The sequence below is a fragment of the Limulus polyphemus genome, unplaced genomic scaffold (assembly GCF_000517525.1).
Source record: "Limulus polyphemus unplaced genomic scaffold, Limulus_polyphemus-2.1.2 Scaffold259, whole genome shotgun sequence".
Lineage (NCBI taxonomy): Eukaryota > Metazoa > Arthropoda > Merostomata > Xiphosura > Limulidae > Limulus > Limulus polyphemus.
Window position 1 is genome coordinate 211,090 of NW_013665869.1, and position 13,016 is coordinate 224,105.

Here is a 13,016-nt window from a genome sequence, read left to right on the forward strand (position 1 = left end):
TAAATATATATATATATATATATATATATAGCAATGGGCGCTACCATAGCGTACGGTCTATACAGATACTATCATCATCACCGTTTAACTTTCGTTTATTTGCAATGGGCGCCATTTATTATAAATAATACTTTTAAATTAGTAAAATACAAAATACCATCACATAACTTTTTGGAGGCAAATATAATCTAAATGAAGTAAATTCCAACACTCAAAACTAGCACAATTATAACTTAAATTTAAGATACTCTTTTGGAACACACAACTTATTAAATTATTATTATTTGCTGAACAAAAACATGGATAGATATAAGTTATTTAGCAAGAAATTATGTTTTAGTGAATCATTAAAATGGTGATGATGATGATAGTATCTGTGTAGACCGCACGCTGTAATGTAAATATATTTTTAGACCGCACGCTATGGTAGTACCCAGTAATGAAAATTATTATGGAAACACACAAGCGATGAAACATACAGAGTCGTAAATAATGGCAACTTAATGATGAATTTATTAGTGATAAAAGCTTTATCACAGAGAACGTAAAAAAATAAATAAATAAATAAATTGTACAAAGCACTAGTGTTTGGTATATGCTTTACACAGAGCATTATCCCTTGTGTTACGCTGCAATACAGTTTATCAATGTAGATTGTAAAATACTGTTCCAAGTGTCCTTTAATACTCCTCACAATTAAGTTAGTTGGTCGCCTTTTCACCTTCAAAGTTTTTATATAAGCCGGTATCCCCCTTAAGAATGTTGATACTGGGACTTTGTGCAGGCCAAGTCTTAGCTGCGAGTGTTTCATCGACCTCTTTTCAGTCAAGATAGCGTTTCACCACATTTGCCGTATTCTTGGGATCATTGTCTTTAGGGAAGATAAGTCTCCGCTCGATGAGTATTATTTCTAGGGAAATTCCATGATGAGTTTTGGTTTTATTCCCTGACCACTTCTGTTATTAATACTGCCAGTTTCATGTACCCTCTTCAGAGTCTTTCGCAACTGAAACTCCTACTATAATAGAGTCTTGCCGCAATTTTTCGTATGGAGTATCCTTGACTAGCCAAAACCATTGATTCCTACACGTAGTATGATGCGAGATTTCAGCCCTCTAAGCTATAACTGGCTCACAACAAGCAATACTACTACTAGGCATTTTATAACTGCCTGTACTGTTATAGGCATTTGATTTGTTGGATGGCAAGTAATCACAGTGAAACTATAAACACATGACTGTTTTAGGTGCAGTACCCTTTTACACGATAAAGAGTGGACAATTGCTTTGCCTTTCATATCTTTCTTCCTCACTGTTTTCGTAATATTTCCAATGCTCGTGAGGGGAGGGGCAAATTAGTGTGAAATTGTGAATTGAATAATACATATGCTGAATAAATAAAGAAAGAATTATGTCACAAATTTCTTGTAGGGGCAAATGTCCCCTCTTGCCCTCCTTGCGGACGCCCATGCTAATGCTGTATAGAAAAATTATTTATATGTATAGAGATAATTAATTTATCATAACCTTTACCTCATGCATATCAATCTTATAAAGTTATATTACTGCCTTTTCCAAAAAATGACTTCAGAATTGTGATTTAATTTTTTGTGCCACGCATATTATTACAGTTAACCACCTGGGGTCGAATGCATCAAACTATGACTTTTAAATGTATTGTTTTTTCAACAACGTTGCTTTTAATGAAGAAGACAATTTACAGGATAATTTATGTAATAATGAAGTAAATCATACAAAAAGTAAATAATACATAATAACATATAATACAAATTGTTGCATTACTAAACCTTATTTTATCTTAAGAGAACATCTATTATTGAGAAAATCAACTAGGTACACCTTACAAAAACTTTATTGAGTAATCAACAAGGCTACTGAAAGCAAAGATACACCTTACAAAAACTTTATTGAGTAATCAACAAAGCTACTGAAAGTAAAGATACACCTCACAAGAACATTACTGAGTTAATTAACAAGGCTACTGAAAGTAAAGATACATCTCACAAGAACATTACTGAGCTAATCAACAAGGCTACTGAAAGTAAGGATACACCTCACAAGAACATTACTGAGCTAATCAACAAGGCTACTGAAAGTAAAGATACACCTCACAAAAACATTACTGAGCTAATCAACAAGGCTACTGAAAGTAAAGATACACCTCACAAAAGCATTATGAGTACTGTAAATAAAGGTACACCTCACAGAAACATTACTTAGCTAATCGACAAGTGTTCCTTCATAAACACATTGGTTTAATAATAAGCAAGTATAAAGTAATAAATTTCAGAATGCATTACTGCCCTTATTAAGAATACTATGCTGAAATGGAAAAACATTACAGAAGCTTTACTGTGCTAGTCAACTGTACTGAACATAGAAGGCAAACACCATTAAAAATGTCATTAGAATAATCAGTATTTTATTGCTGTTGTTATAATCACATTTCTGCCTTGTATGTAGAGCCTGACTGGTCATACAACAGCAGTAGAATGTGTCAGATTTGGTCATGCAGAAGACATAATCTGTGCTGGTTCAGTGTCTGGGGCTTTGAAGATCTGGGATTTGGAAACAGCAAGAAGTAAGCATAGTTTCATATTGAAATAACATGATTTATACATTTATTTTAATCTAACTGGCAAATAAGATATTAATGATAACTTATTGGTAAATTAATGTGATTAATCTTGTCTTAGTCTTAAATATGCTGTTTTAAAAACTTTATGTTAGAATTAAGTCAGAATCTATTAATATGTAGAAACACTATTTAAAACAAAATTATTTTATTTACTTTTTCTGATGGGTTTATATACTTCCCCTACACAAATGTAACATAAATTTCAATAAGCTTGCTGATACTCTCTGTTTTTTATAAAAATAATTTAAAATTTCTAGTTCAAAACATTTCTATAACTTTGTTGTTGCTCATAATTGTCAGTATCACCTAGTTTTCTAATTCGCATACTTACACAACTTTCAAGTAAAATGTTCATTTTGTATACATCTGATACTGCCATAAAACGTACTTGTAATTATGTTGAGTTTATCAAGAATTATTTGAGACATCTGAATTGTAAAATTATCAATTATAAAAGCAACATACATTTTGTAACATAAAATGATATCACCAGTGAAATATGTATTACACAGCATCTTTTCTTTCTGTTATGAAGGTTATGAATACGTTTTGTTTTTTTGTCAGTATTGCAAAAGTCCATTCTAGGCCAAAGACCTATACTCTATCTGTAAATAAACGTTCAAATTAGGATTATGCAAGTTCAAAACTAGGCAAGATTAGACTATAAAGGATGGTGCATTATTACATTAAACTTGTTTGATTAATTTAAACCACAAAATTGTATTATATTTTTAATTCAGTGATAGTAGTAGTTTTTTTAAATTGTAGAAATTAAGTTTAGACATTTGTTATTTATTGACTGAATCTCTGTCACCATTCTCTATTTATTCTAGTTCTCAGAACATTAACTGGACACAAATCAAATCTAAAATGTTTGGATTTTCATCCCTATGGTGACTTTGTTGCATCTGGTTCTTTAGACACCAACATAAAAGTAAGTTTAATTTTTTGACTATTACTTCTTTGGAGCATAAAGTGAAGTCATTAACAGTGATAATATCTTAATCTTAGGTTGCATTTAAACATAAATTACACAAAAGAAGGTAAATCCATATTGCTTCTCGAAAATATTATTTTAATGAAAATACAATTTGTTTGTTGGGAAGTATAATAAAGAAGTTGTGCTCAAGTCAAAAACTTTATTTTAAGTAAATATTGAACAAGCAAATAGTGTACCTTTAAGCAAAAACATAAATATTAAATGTACATATAGTGAGCATATTTATGTTTTTTTACTTGTTGTTCTTAGCTATGGGACATAAAAAGAAAAGGCTGTATTTATACATACAAGGTAAGTCTAATGTTTTCATATTCTGAATAACAGATATGACTTGTTAGCTAAATATAGTTAGTTATGCCTGGGGGGCTTTAAGAGTTTACTGTTCTTATATTATTATAAAGACCTTTTGAATTACACCCCTCATTTCTTAAATGGAGATGTGTTGTTGTTTTCTCAAACAGGTTATTATTTTATGTACCCTAAGATTCTTAACCCTGAAATACATCTATGGTAATAATGGGTTAATTTAAAGCTTGTCATGCTTGTAAAACAACCCTAGAACTTGTTTAAATTTCATGTTTATGATCTCATTTGAAGAATACATTAACTCTGAAAAATTTTCTTATTTAGTTCCTAAAAAAAAAGTGTGTCAAAACATTTGTTCAATTGTGTTTATATGTGTGGAATTTTATATATGAGCATATTATCATATTTTGATCATATAAAAGTGTAAAGACTCATAATTTTAAATTTGAATCTAAAACCACTAATAATGACATACATTTTTAATTTTTTAAAGGTTAGATTTTTTTCTCTCATTTTTATATGAATTATTTTCAGCTATTTTTCATTATTTCCTCAAATTAACTTTTGTTATACTAATTTTGTTTTTCATTAATTATAAGTGTCACTTCATTTTTACCTGCTTATACCTTCTCTTTTTAAAGTATTGCTATTAAAGAAAATTAATGAAATATCTTCTACTAGGGTCACAATAAACCAGTTAATAATATTAAGTTTAGCCCTGATGGAAGGTGGATTGCATCTGCTGGTGATGATGGCACAATTAAGGTGAGCATTTGGTCTTTTTTGTATATCAAATAATTCAAGGTAATTTTAAAATGTATACAAATTCATAAAAGTATAACTTATTTTCTTTCTTTTCTGATATCAATGGGTACTCTGGAAAACAGAAGTAATATATTTCTAATCAACATAAACTATGAATGGAAATAATGTTGATTGAATATGGATGTATAATATGATAAAATATTGGTGGTTTTATATGCAGGAAAACATAAAGGTACTCTCAAATTAAAGGTCTTTTTATATATCATTCATTAAATTATTTACTAAACATTATATGCTGATTTCTAAAAAAAAAGCATTTTATTTTTCACTCCAGATAGTTTTTACAGTGTTTAGATAGAAATGTGTGTTTATGTACATGTTAACCTTTCTGTCCGACCTACTTTATAAGCTGTGGGACCTGGTTGCAGGCAAGATGCTTAAAGAATTCAGGGGACACACAGGACCTGTCACTGATGTAGAGTTTCATCCCAATGAGTTTCTTTTAGCAAGCGGAAGCACAGACAAGTAAGTGACACACTTTAAAGGTCATTTGTTAAGTTGTACATATTTTATAGTTCGTGTCAAGATACAGTATTTTATCCTATTTTCAAGTCCCTAGTTGTGTTCTTTTATTTAAAAAAAATATTAGAAATGTAGCAAGTATTATAGAAATAATGTCAAATTCATTTTGATTTTTAAATCAACTGTTCTTTAAAACAGTTAAGAAAACTAAAATATTTACCAGTTTTGAAAGAATACATTAATTTGAATAGAAAACAAAAGTCTGAACAGTTCAGGACAACAATTAGATACATTCTCTAAATAAACTGTTTTCAGGATCATCACAGATATCATTTGTAACCTCAATGAGCAAAATATCACTAGTAGTTGAAGTCAGTCAATTATTATATGACCTAATTAAGTTATCTGTCATGGCTTTGGTTAATTCTCACTTGTGTTACCATCATGTGGTTACAATCTCAATGGTAAGCCTGCAGACAATTTGTGACAGCAGGAAATAATACTTCTGTTGTGGTCCTAATTGATTTGTAAGTAATTAACCTTGTTTGAACTACTTAAATATTCTATGCATAATTTTCTTTCTATCCTAGAATATTTTATATTTATCTTTAAAATGCTATACTGCAAATTAGAACATCAAAAACTACAGAGTTAATTTGTGTCTTGTATCATGTTATAATGTTAGTGTTATATTTTATGTTTTGTAATTACCATGAATCAACTTCATAGTTCCATCATCTTATTTGAGAATTTGCATAAAGATACCATTTATTAGAAACTTGGGCTTATTTTGGCAGATTTGAAACACATTTTAATTTTACATTAGGCATGAAACCAAACTTTTTTCAGATCAGAGTATCACTTCTAACATTGATGTATGGTACTGCCATCCCTTTTAGATCAATAAGATTCTGGGATCTGGAGAATTTTCAACACGTTTCATCTACTGAAGGAGACTGTGGTCCTATTAGGTAATTACCCAGTCCTTTATTTGGTAACAACAATTAATTCATTAGACAAAAATGTCCTCAGTGGCACAACAATACGTCTGTGGACTTGTATTGCTATAAACTAGGTTTTGATACCCCCAGTGGGCACAGCACAGATAGACCATCATGTAGCTTTGTGCTTAACTATAAACAAACAAACAAATTAAACAAAAACACTAATAATTACATCCAATTTAAAATGCTTGAATTTTTTCTTCTAATAGTTTCTGTTTTTAATAACCTGTTATAACGATGAAATATAACTATTTAACATTTTTAATATTTCAATATAATTTTTAATACTGACATTTTTGTTTTTTGAACTATTAATTATTAAAAATCAAAGTTGTGTTTTTCATCAAGCTTATTTCTCTCTTTTATCAGTAAGCTTAAATTATTCATATGAGGCTGCAAATATAGCATAGCAAAATATAATTATAAGTTATTTTTTAAAAGTATATTTTGCACTCTGACCAAAGAAATTATTCACTTGAACATATACTTTTTTCCTTTTCACAAGAATTAGAGTTAATGTACAATTGTTAAGACAAAGATATTAAAAGTAACATGAACAATCTGTGCTCATTTGAAAATTGTGAAAGTATTTAAAATAATAAATATATTATATTTTTTCCTCCACCAACTAGATGTATATATTTCAGTCCAGATGGAGAATGTGTATTTGGTGGAGCTCAAGATGTACTAAAAGTGTATGGCTGGGAACCTTCCCGTACATTTGACACTGTAGTGATGGGATGGGGGAAAGTTGCCGACATCTCCACATCTCAGAATGAGCTAGTGAGTAAAGATTTTTAATAAAAATAACATAACCGTACATAAAGCTGTTATGTCGACCTTGAAAGATCAAAGCAGTTACTATTAAATTATCAAAGTAATTATAGTATTGAATTGTCATTACAAGTCTCTAAGTTCCAAGTAATCAAAAGACCTTAAAATTATCATAATAATTAGTTTTCTTGAATATAATTCCAAAAATGAAATTACAATTGTTATTTTGTGTTTTATTTGAAATTTTTGCCAGATTGCTGGAGCATTCTCCCTCACCAATGTGTCTATCTATGTAGTAGATTTAAAGCATGTACAGCCATTTGTTGTCTCTCCAACTGCTGAGAGTAAATCATGTGAATCACAAACAACATTTTCTCCCAGGTAATGTCTATACATTAGAAGTCTCATTTTAAATCTTCCCTTACTGGTTACACCTTAACTTTTGTAACAATTAATCATGTAAAAGTTAATTATATATATACATGTGAAATTACTTCTGATAGTGCAGAAAGTTTGTGAAAATGAAATAAGCTTTGATCTTTGTTCATCCACCTTGCCTTTGTTTGTGTGGTGTAAATTATCTTTGTAATTCTTATGAAATTACTTCGTAGAAACTCTTGCAAGAAGCTCCTAATTAAAAATAATACATTTACTTTTTAAAACTTCACAAATATATTAAAACTTATACAAAAACAGAGAAAAAACTATAATGTATAAGATGTTCCCATAACTAATTCTAATAATGTCAGAATTCTGCTTTACTCCACAATAATTTAAACTTAATAAACAAAACTGAAAGATGGTACTAATTATTATTAGATTTTACTGCTTAACTTGAAAGATGGTTTAAAGACACAACAATATTTGAGTAAGAAAGTACATTATGCTTATATAATAATAGGTAGGCAAACAGCAATTTATAAGCATAAAGAAGATTTTTATTGAATGTGGAACATATTATATGTTTCAACAGAACATTGGTCTGTCTTTTTCAGAAGAAGATAAACCAATATTCTGTCAAAACAAGTAATATGTTCCACCATCATTAAAACTCTTCCTTATGCTTATATATTGTTGTTTGCCTACCTGTTATCACAACAATATTGTTGCACATGTTAAAATAGTAGTTTTTATAATACAATATTTTAAATGAGTTGCTGAGAAATTTGTTGTTTCCATTTATATTTTTATCCTACTTTATTTTTTCAAATATCACATGGTTCTTTAAAAGAACAGAATCAATCTCCTTGTTTGTTTATGTATATATTTCTCTAGAGTAACTGTTTATCATTCCATTTCATAGCAACCACGTTAGAAAAAGCTTCAACAAAGGTCAAGCAGTAAGTAACCAAACATTGTAAGTATAATTGCCTTAAATTATATCTGGCTTTGCTTATTCTTATTGCTCATTTAATTTTATTTCTGATTCATTCTTGTAAATATATATCAGTTTTTCTTCCTTTTTATTTTTTATTTTGCTATCTGTAGCTAAAGAACTATGGATTCTAGTATTTAAAGTTATTTATATGGAAGATGTTTTTAACATTTTTGTGTTATTGCTAAACATTTTACTAAATCAAATGGGTAAAAATATACTTTCATGCAATTAGGTAATTTCACATTGTACAGTTTCTATGCTGCACCATTCTAAACAAGATTAAGTACAAAGGATATATTTTGAAAATAAAGAATGACAATACTTTCAATTGACTCTTGCATTTTAATTTATGTTTTGCACTTTGCTTAACCTTGATTTTCAACTGTATTTTCAAGACTGTATTGCCATAACATTAAAAATGCTAAGGAATATGGTATGTTTTCTGTTTAGTTTGTATAAAAATATATTTTAAGCTTATACTACAGAAAGTTATAAAAATGCATTGTTTTGCTCTAATATTTTATTGAAGTCAAACTTGGATGAAATAAGGTCATGCAATTTGATAAGAATATTTTATTCTTTATTCAAGTACTAAGAATATTAGGTGTAGCTTAATAGTTTTAATACAGCAAGTAAGATTACCATGAATTCTTTACACAAAACTACCTTAAATCCTAGTTTACTTAGAACATTCTATGCTCACTTTCTCATTATCATTATATCTGGAAAGTTGTTCAAAGCTATTAAACAACAACAGACATTGGTAAACACTGTATGTATTTAAAAAAAAATCGTTTTACAAAGACATACAAAAGAGTTTATTGTTACAGGTTGCTGCAGGTACAAATGGTTGAAGATGGCAATAGTGTTATTCATCAGACAGACTCTGGAGATGATTTCCAGCCCTGTGTTGAAATAAATGATCATGAGTACTACAGTGAAATATTTCATCCTTCCAGTGAATGTGAGTCAAGATAAGTTTTGTTAAACAGTCACTATATAGTTCAGAAACTTAAAAAGTACTAATACCAGATCATCTAACAGATATTTTTAATCATTAAAAAGAGAATCATAGCAGTTTAAAATACCCAATTCAGTGTATGTTAGCTAAATTAATGAAAAAAATATCACACTCTTGCATAAATTAGAAAACTAGTTTCAACATTTTCAAGTGTCCTCTTCAGTCCTACAGTCTTCCCACACAGGAAAATGTGTAGAATTGGAAAGGACACATGAAAGTGTCAAAGCTATTTTTCTAGTCTTTGTACTCACATTTTATTCAAAAAATGTGGTTTATTTTTTGTTAAGAAACTCTCATATTTTTGCAATTTAAATAAACTAATAACTTTCACTGTATCAATGACTGTGTTTTGTTTTTTTCATAGTCAAGCTTTATCATGATTTACAATGTTTTGTTTGCTTTTTATTATTAGAAAATACTACAATTTTATAGCAAAGCCAATGTTGTAACTACCATATAAGCTCCCCACACAAAAAGTAATTGAGCCCCATTTATTTATTTCCATATAATTGTTGTCACAATTCTGGCTAATTTGAGCCTCCTTGAAATTGTAGGGGCATATTTACTCCACTGATGAAAGCGTTAAAGTTTTAATGTACATTCAGGTTTCATATGTATTTTAAAATCCTTATTCATCTTTAATCTGCTTAGTATTTTCGAAACAATTGTCACAAAATTCTAATTAGATTGCTTCACAGATATTAAGTAACATGATACTAAACATCTTCGTTGTTATGAACTGATGTTATACACATTATATCATAAATCAGTTATATGTAACTGTATTCTTGATATTTTTCAATATGTCACTGTTCTCACCATAATTTACACACAAAAAATCCTCTACGTTGATCTTAGAAACGTTTTAATACAAATAATACCGTTATAATTTGTTATTTGTTTAGTACAATGTTGGATGTATAAAGTTAAAGTTAAGTGTAAAGATCTTCTATCATTTATTTGTTTAGGTGAATTAAAAACAGTAATGTTGACAGGAGTATATAATTTTTTATCAACTTATTTCTAACGTATTATACTAATCATTTCTCATTTATATAACGTAATCAAGGTTTGTTTGTTTTTCAAGCATAAGTCATTCAAAATGGTCATCTCATACTCAATTAACACTACATATTAATAAACAGTAAGCTATTTTTTGTAATTTTCTCTTTGTTATGTGTTTAACATTGTTACTCAATTTACACTACATATTTATAAACAGTAAGCTATTTTTTGTAATTTTCTCTTTGTCATGTGTCTAACAGTGTTACTCAATTAACACTATTTATAAACAGTAAGCTATTTTTTGTAATTTTCTCTTTGTTATGTGTCTAACAGTGTGTCGAACTCCTCCCAAGACCAAGAAGCCTCTTCCAACACCTCCTGAAGGTATACTCTAAAAATGGTTTTTATTTTTTTATTTAATATTTGTTATATCTTATAAAGATAAGTGTACCTGTATTTCTTACTACCTTTTGTATACCTGTAAACATCAAAATTTGAAGTGGTTAGAATATACAGAAGTTCATCTTGTATATCAACAAACAGTCACTGTGCTTCATTTCACAAATGTGCCTGTAAAAGCAAAATTGCACTTGTTGTTATATGAATATCACCTTACTTTACTTTTATATAACTATTGAAGAATATATTTCACTATTCAGAAAATTTTCTAAATGTTCATACAGATTCTACATCTTTCTAATAAACTGAATACACACAGTTGTAAGCATCCATGAATCCTCTTGCTTATACAAATGTTACTATATTTGTGGTATCTTCAGTTTGAAATTGATTTACTGACAAGTATTAGACAGAATTTCCCACAAAATTCTCATGGAAAATTATGAGGATTCTTGGGACTGAAGTATTTAGATTGAGCACTCATTTCCTTGGTATATGAATAAACGGGCTAGACAAACGTTAAATGAATGAACAAAATTTTTATTCGAACAACCAGGAAAGAAAAATTGCAGCACACATTATCACTAATGACAGTAAATCCTCACTCTGGAGTAGTCAGTGTTTTTGATCTTGGAGTCTTCTTTCTCATAGGATGAATATTCCAACAGCAAACATGAGCACATGAGTAGTAGAAAAAATAGAAAGTATTTGCTGTCAACAAACTAGGAGCAAACTGGACCAAGAAGGTGTGCCTGAATTTTGAACATCACCTTGCTTCCTTTGTCCAGCGAACAATGTCACCTCATGATCTCTCTTCCGTGACAATATTGGTCAGCTATTAGGTTCAGTTGACATCATAGTTCGATCAGCAAAAGATATTCCACTTCTAATTAATTTAACCCAAGCTCAAAATACATACTAAAATATCTTTCCAGGCAGAAGAGAGAATAACATAGTATACCTACATACCACATAGTAGTTATTCCATAGAAGCTTGTTCTCGTTTAACACTGTGTATGTGTTTTCTCCCTGGAGTGGGTTTAAACTCATTTCAAGGGGTCATACAGAGAGTTATGCAAGTCCTCATTAATTTGTTCTTCCCCTTGTATACATTTATTTTGAATGATTGTTGATGTCCTTCCCAGGGATCAGAATGTTCCCAAAATTGCTGTATTTTCAGGTTTATTCAATGCTATGGATCATTTCCTTAGATCAGTACAGATGCAATGATAACACTGGGGGAGGGTAGGATGAGCATAACACTGCATCTTCCAAATGAAAGTATACTTGTTTGTTGACCTTTACTTCCTTTGCTGTTCATGTTCATTTTAATACTCAACATAACAGTGAAAACAAAAGTTAACTGTATATTGTTACAAATAGTAAAAATTTCATATTCTACAGAGAGTCAAGTATGTTATATCAAAACGATTTTGAATATGCAAATCAGCAAGCCACATTAAATCCACAGCCATAATAGGACAGAATGTATCAAAATTATATTTTCACATTGTATGATGTTTCATAGATAGTGTGATGCCATAATAATTTTGGAAAGGGTATGTAATAGCCCTTTCTGAGGCAAAATATTCCTACACTCAGATCATAAAGATTTATTAAGATTGGGAATTTAGAATTTCGAAGATGAAGATGTTCATTTGCTTAATTGCATTGAAGAAGAAAATAATATGAGACAACTTGTGGAACTAGGACCATTTGGAAAGGGACCTGGAACAAGTCGTACCTCAGTTGTAGTATGAAAATGTGGTGTTTTTTGTAACAAGTGAGAACCTATGAACACAAAAGTCAGTAGCAAAAGCCATCCATGTGCCCCATACAACAGTATGTAACATAATCAAGAAGGATATCAATGTGGAAAAGCAATAAAATTGTGCAACATATCAAATAATCCGTAACATATCTTATTAAATTAAAAAATTAAATGGGGTTTCATGCTATACCATACAAAGACATACCAATCAAGTTGCTGTATTCTTTATCAATGGATTTTTGTGTGATCAGACTGTTGAAATTGGCACTGAGAAACCATCATTCTCATACATTAAATAGATAATGGAAAGCATGAAGGAAAGTGGTGTGCTTTGGATGCAACAGTCTTAAAGTGGAGCCTTTTGCACTGGAAACTATGCTGCAGGGCTATTGTCAAGATGCTTGGCCGTCAAG

At 29.7% G+C, this 13,016-nt stretch overlaps 1 protein-coding gene across 1 annotated transcript in view; it reads left to right on the forward strand.

The window, feature by feature from the left end:
* Positions 1-13,016, forward strand: part of LOC106478884 (katanin p80 WD40 repeat-containing subunit B1-like) — a 44,709-nt gene that overhangs the window by 21,744 nt on the left and 9,949 nt on the right. Inside the window, exons 3-13 of the mRNA XM_022382574.1 lie at positions 2,484-2,601; positions 3,492-3,592; positions 3,908-3,949; positions 4,646-4,729; positions 5,139-5,254; positions 6,151-6,222; positions 6,888-7,038; positions 7,283-7,410; positions 8,333-8,386; positions 9,238-9,371; positions 10,767-10,817. Of these exons, the coding sequence (XP_022238282.1) occupies positions 2,484-2,601; positions 3,492-3,592; positions 3,908-3,949; positions 4,646-4,729; positions 5,139-5,254; positions 6,151-6,222; positions 6,888-7,038; positions 7,283-7,410; positions 8,333-8,386; positions 9,238-9,371; positions 10,767-10,817 (1,051 nt within the window). The remainder of the gene's footprint in view (positions 1-2,483; positions 2,602-3,491; positions 3,593-3,907; positions 3,950-4,645; positions 4,730-5,138; positions 5,255-6,150; positions 6,223-6,887; positions 7,039-7,282; positions 7,411-8,332; positions 8,387-9,237; positions 9,372-10,766; positions 10,818-13,016) is intronic.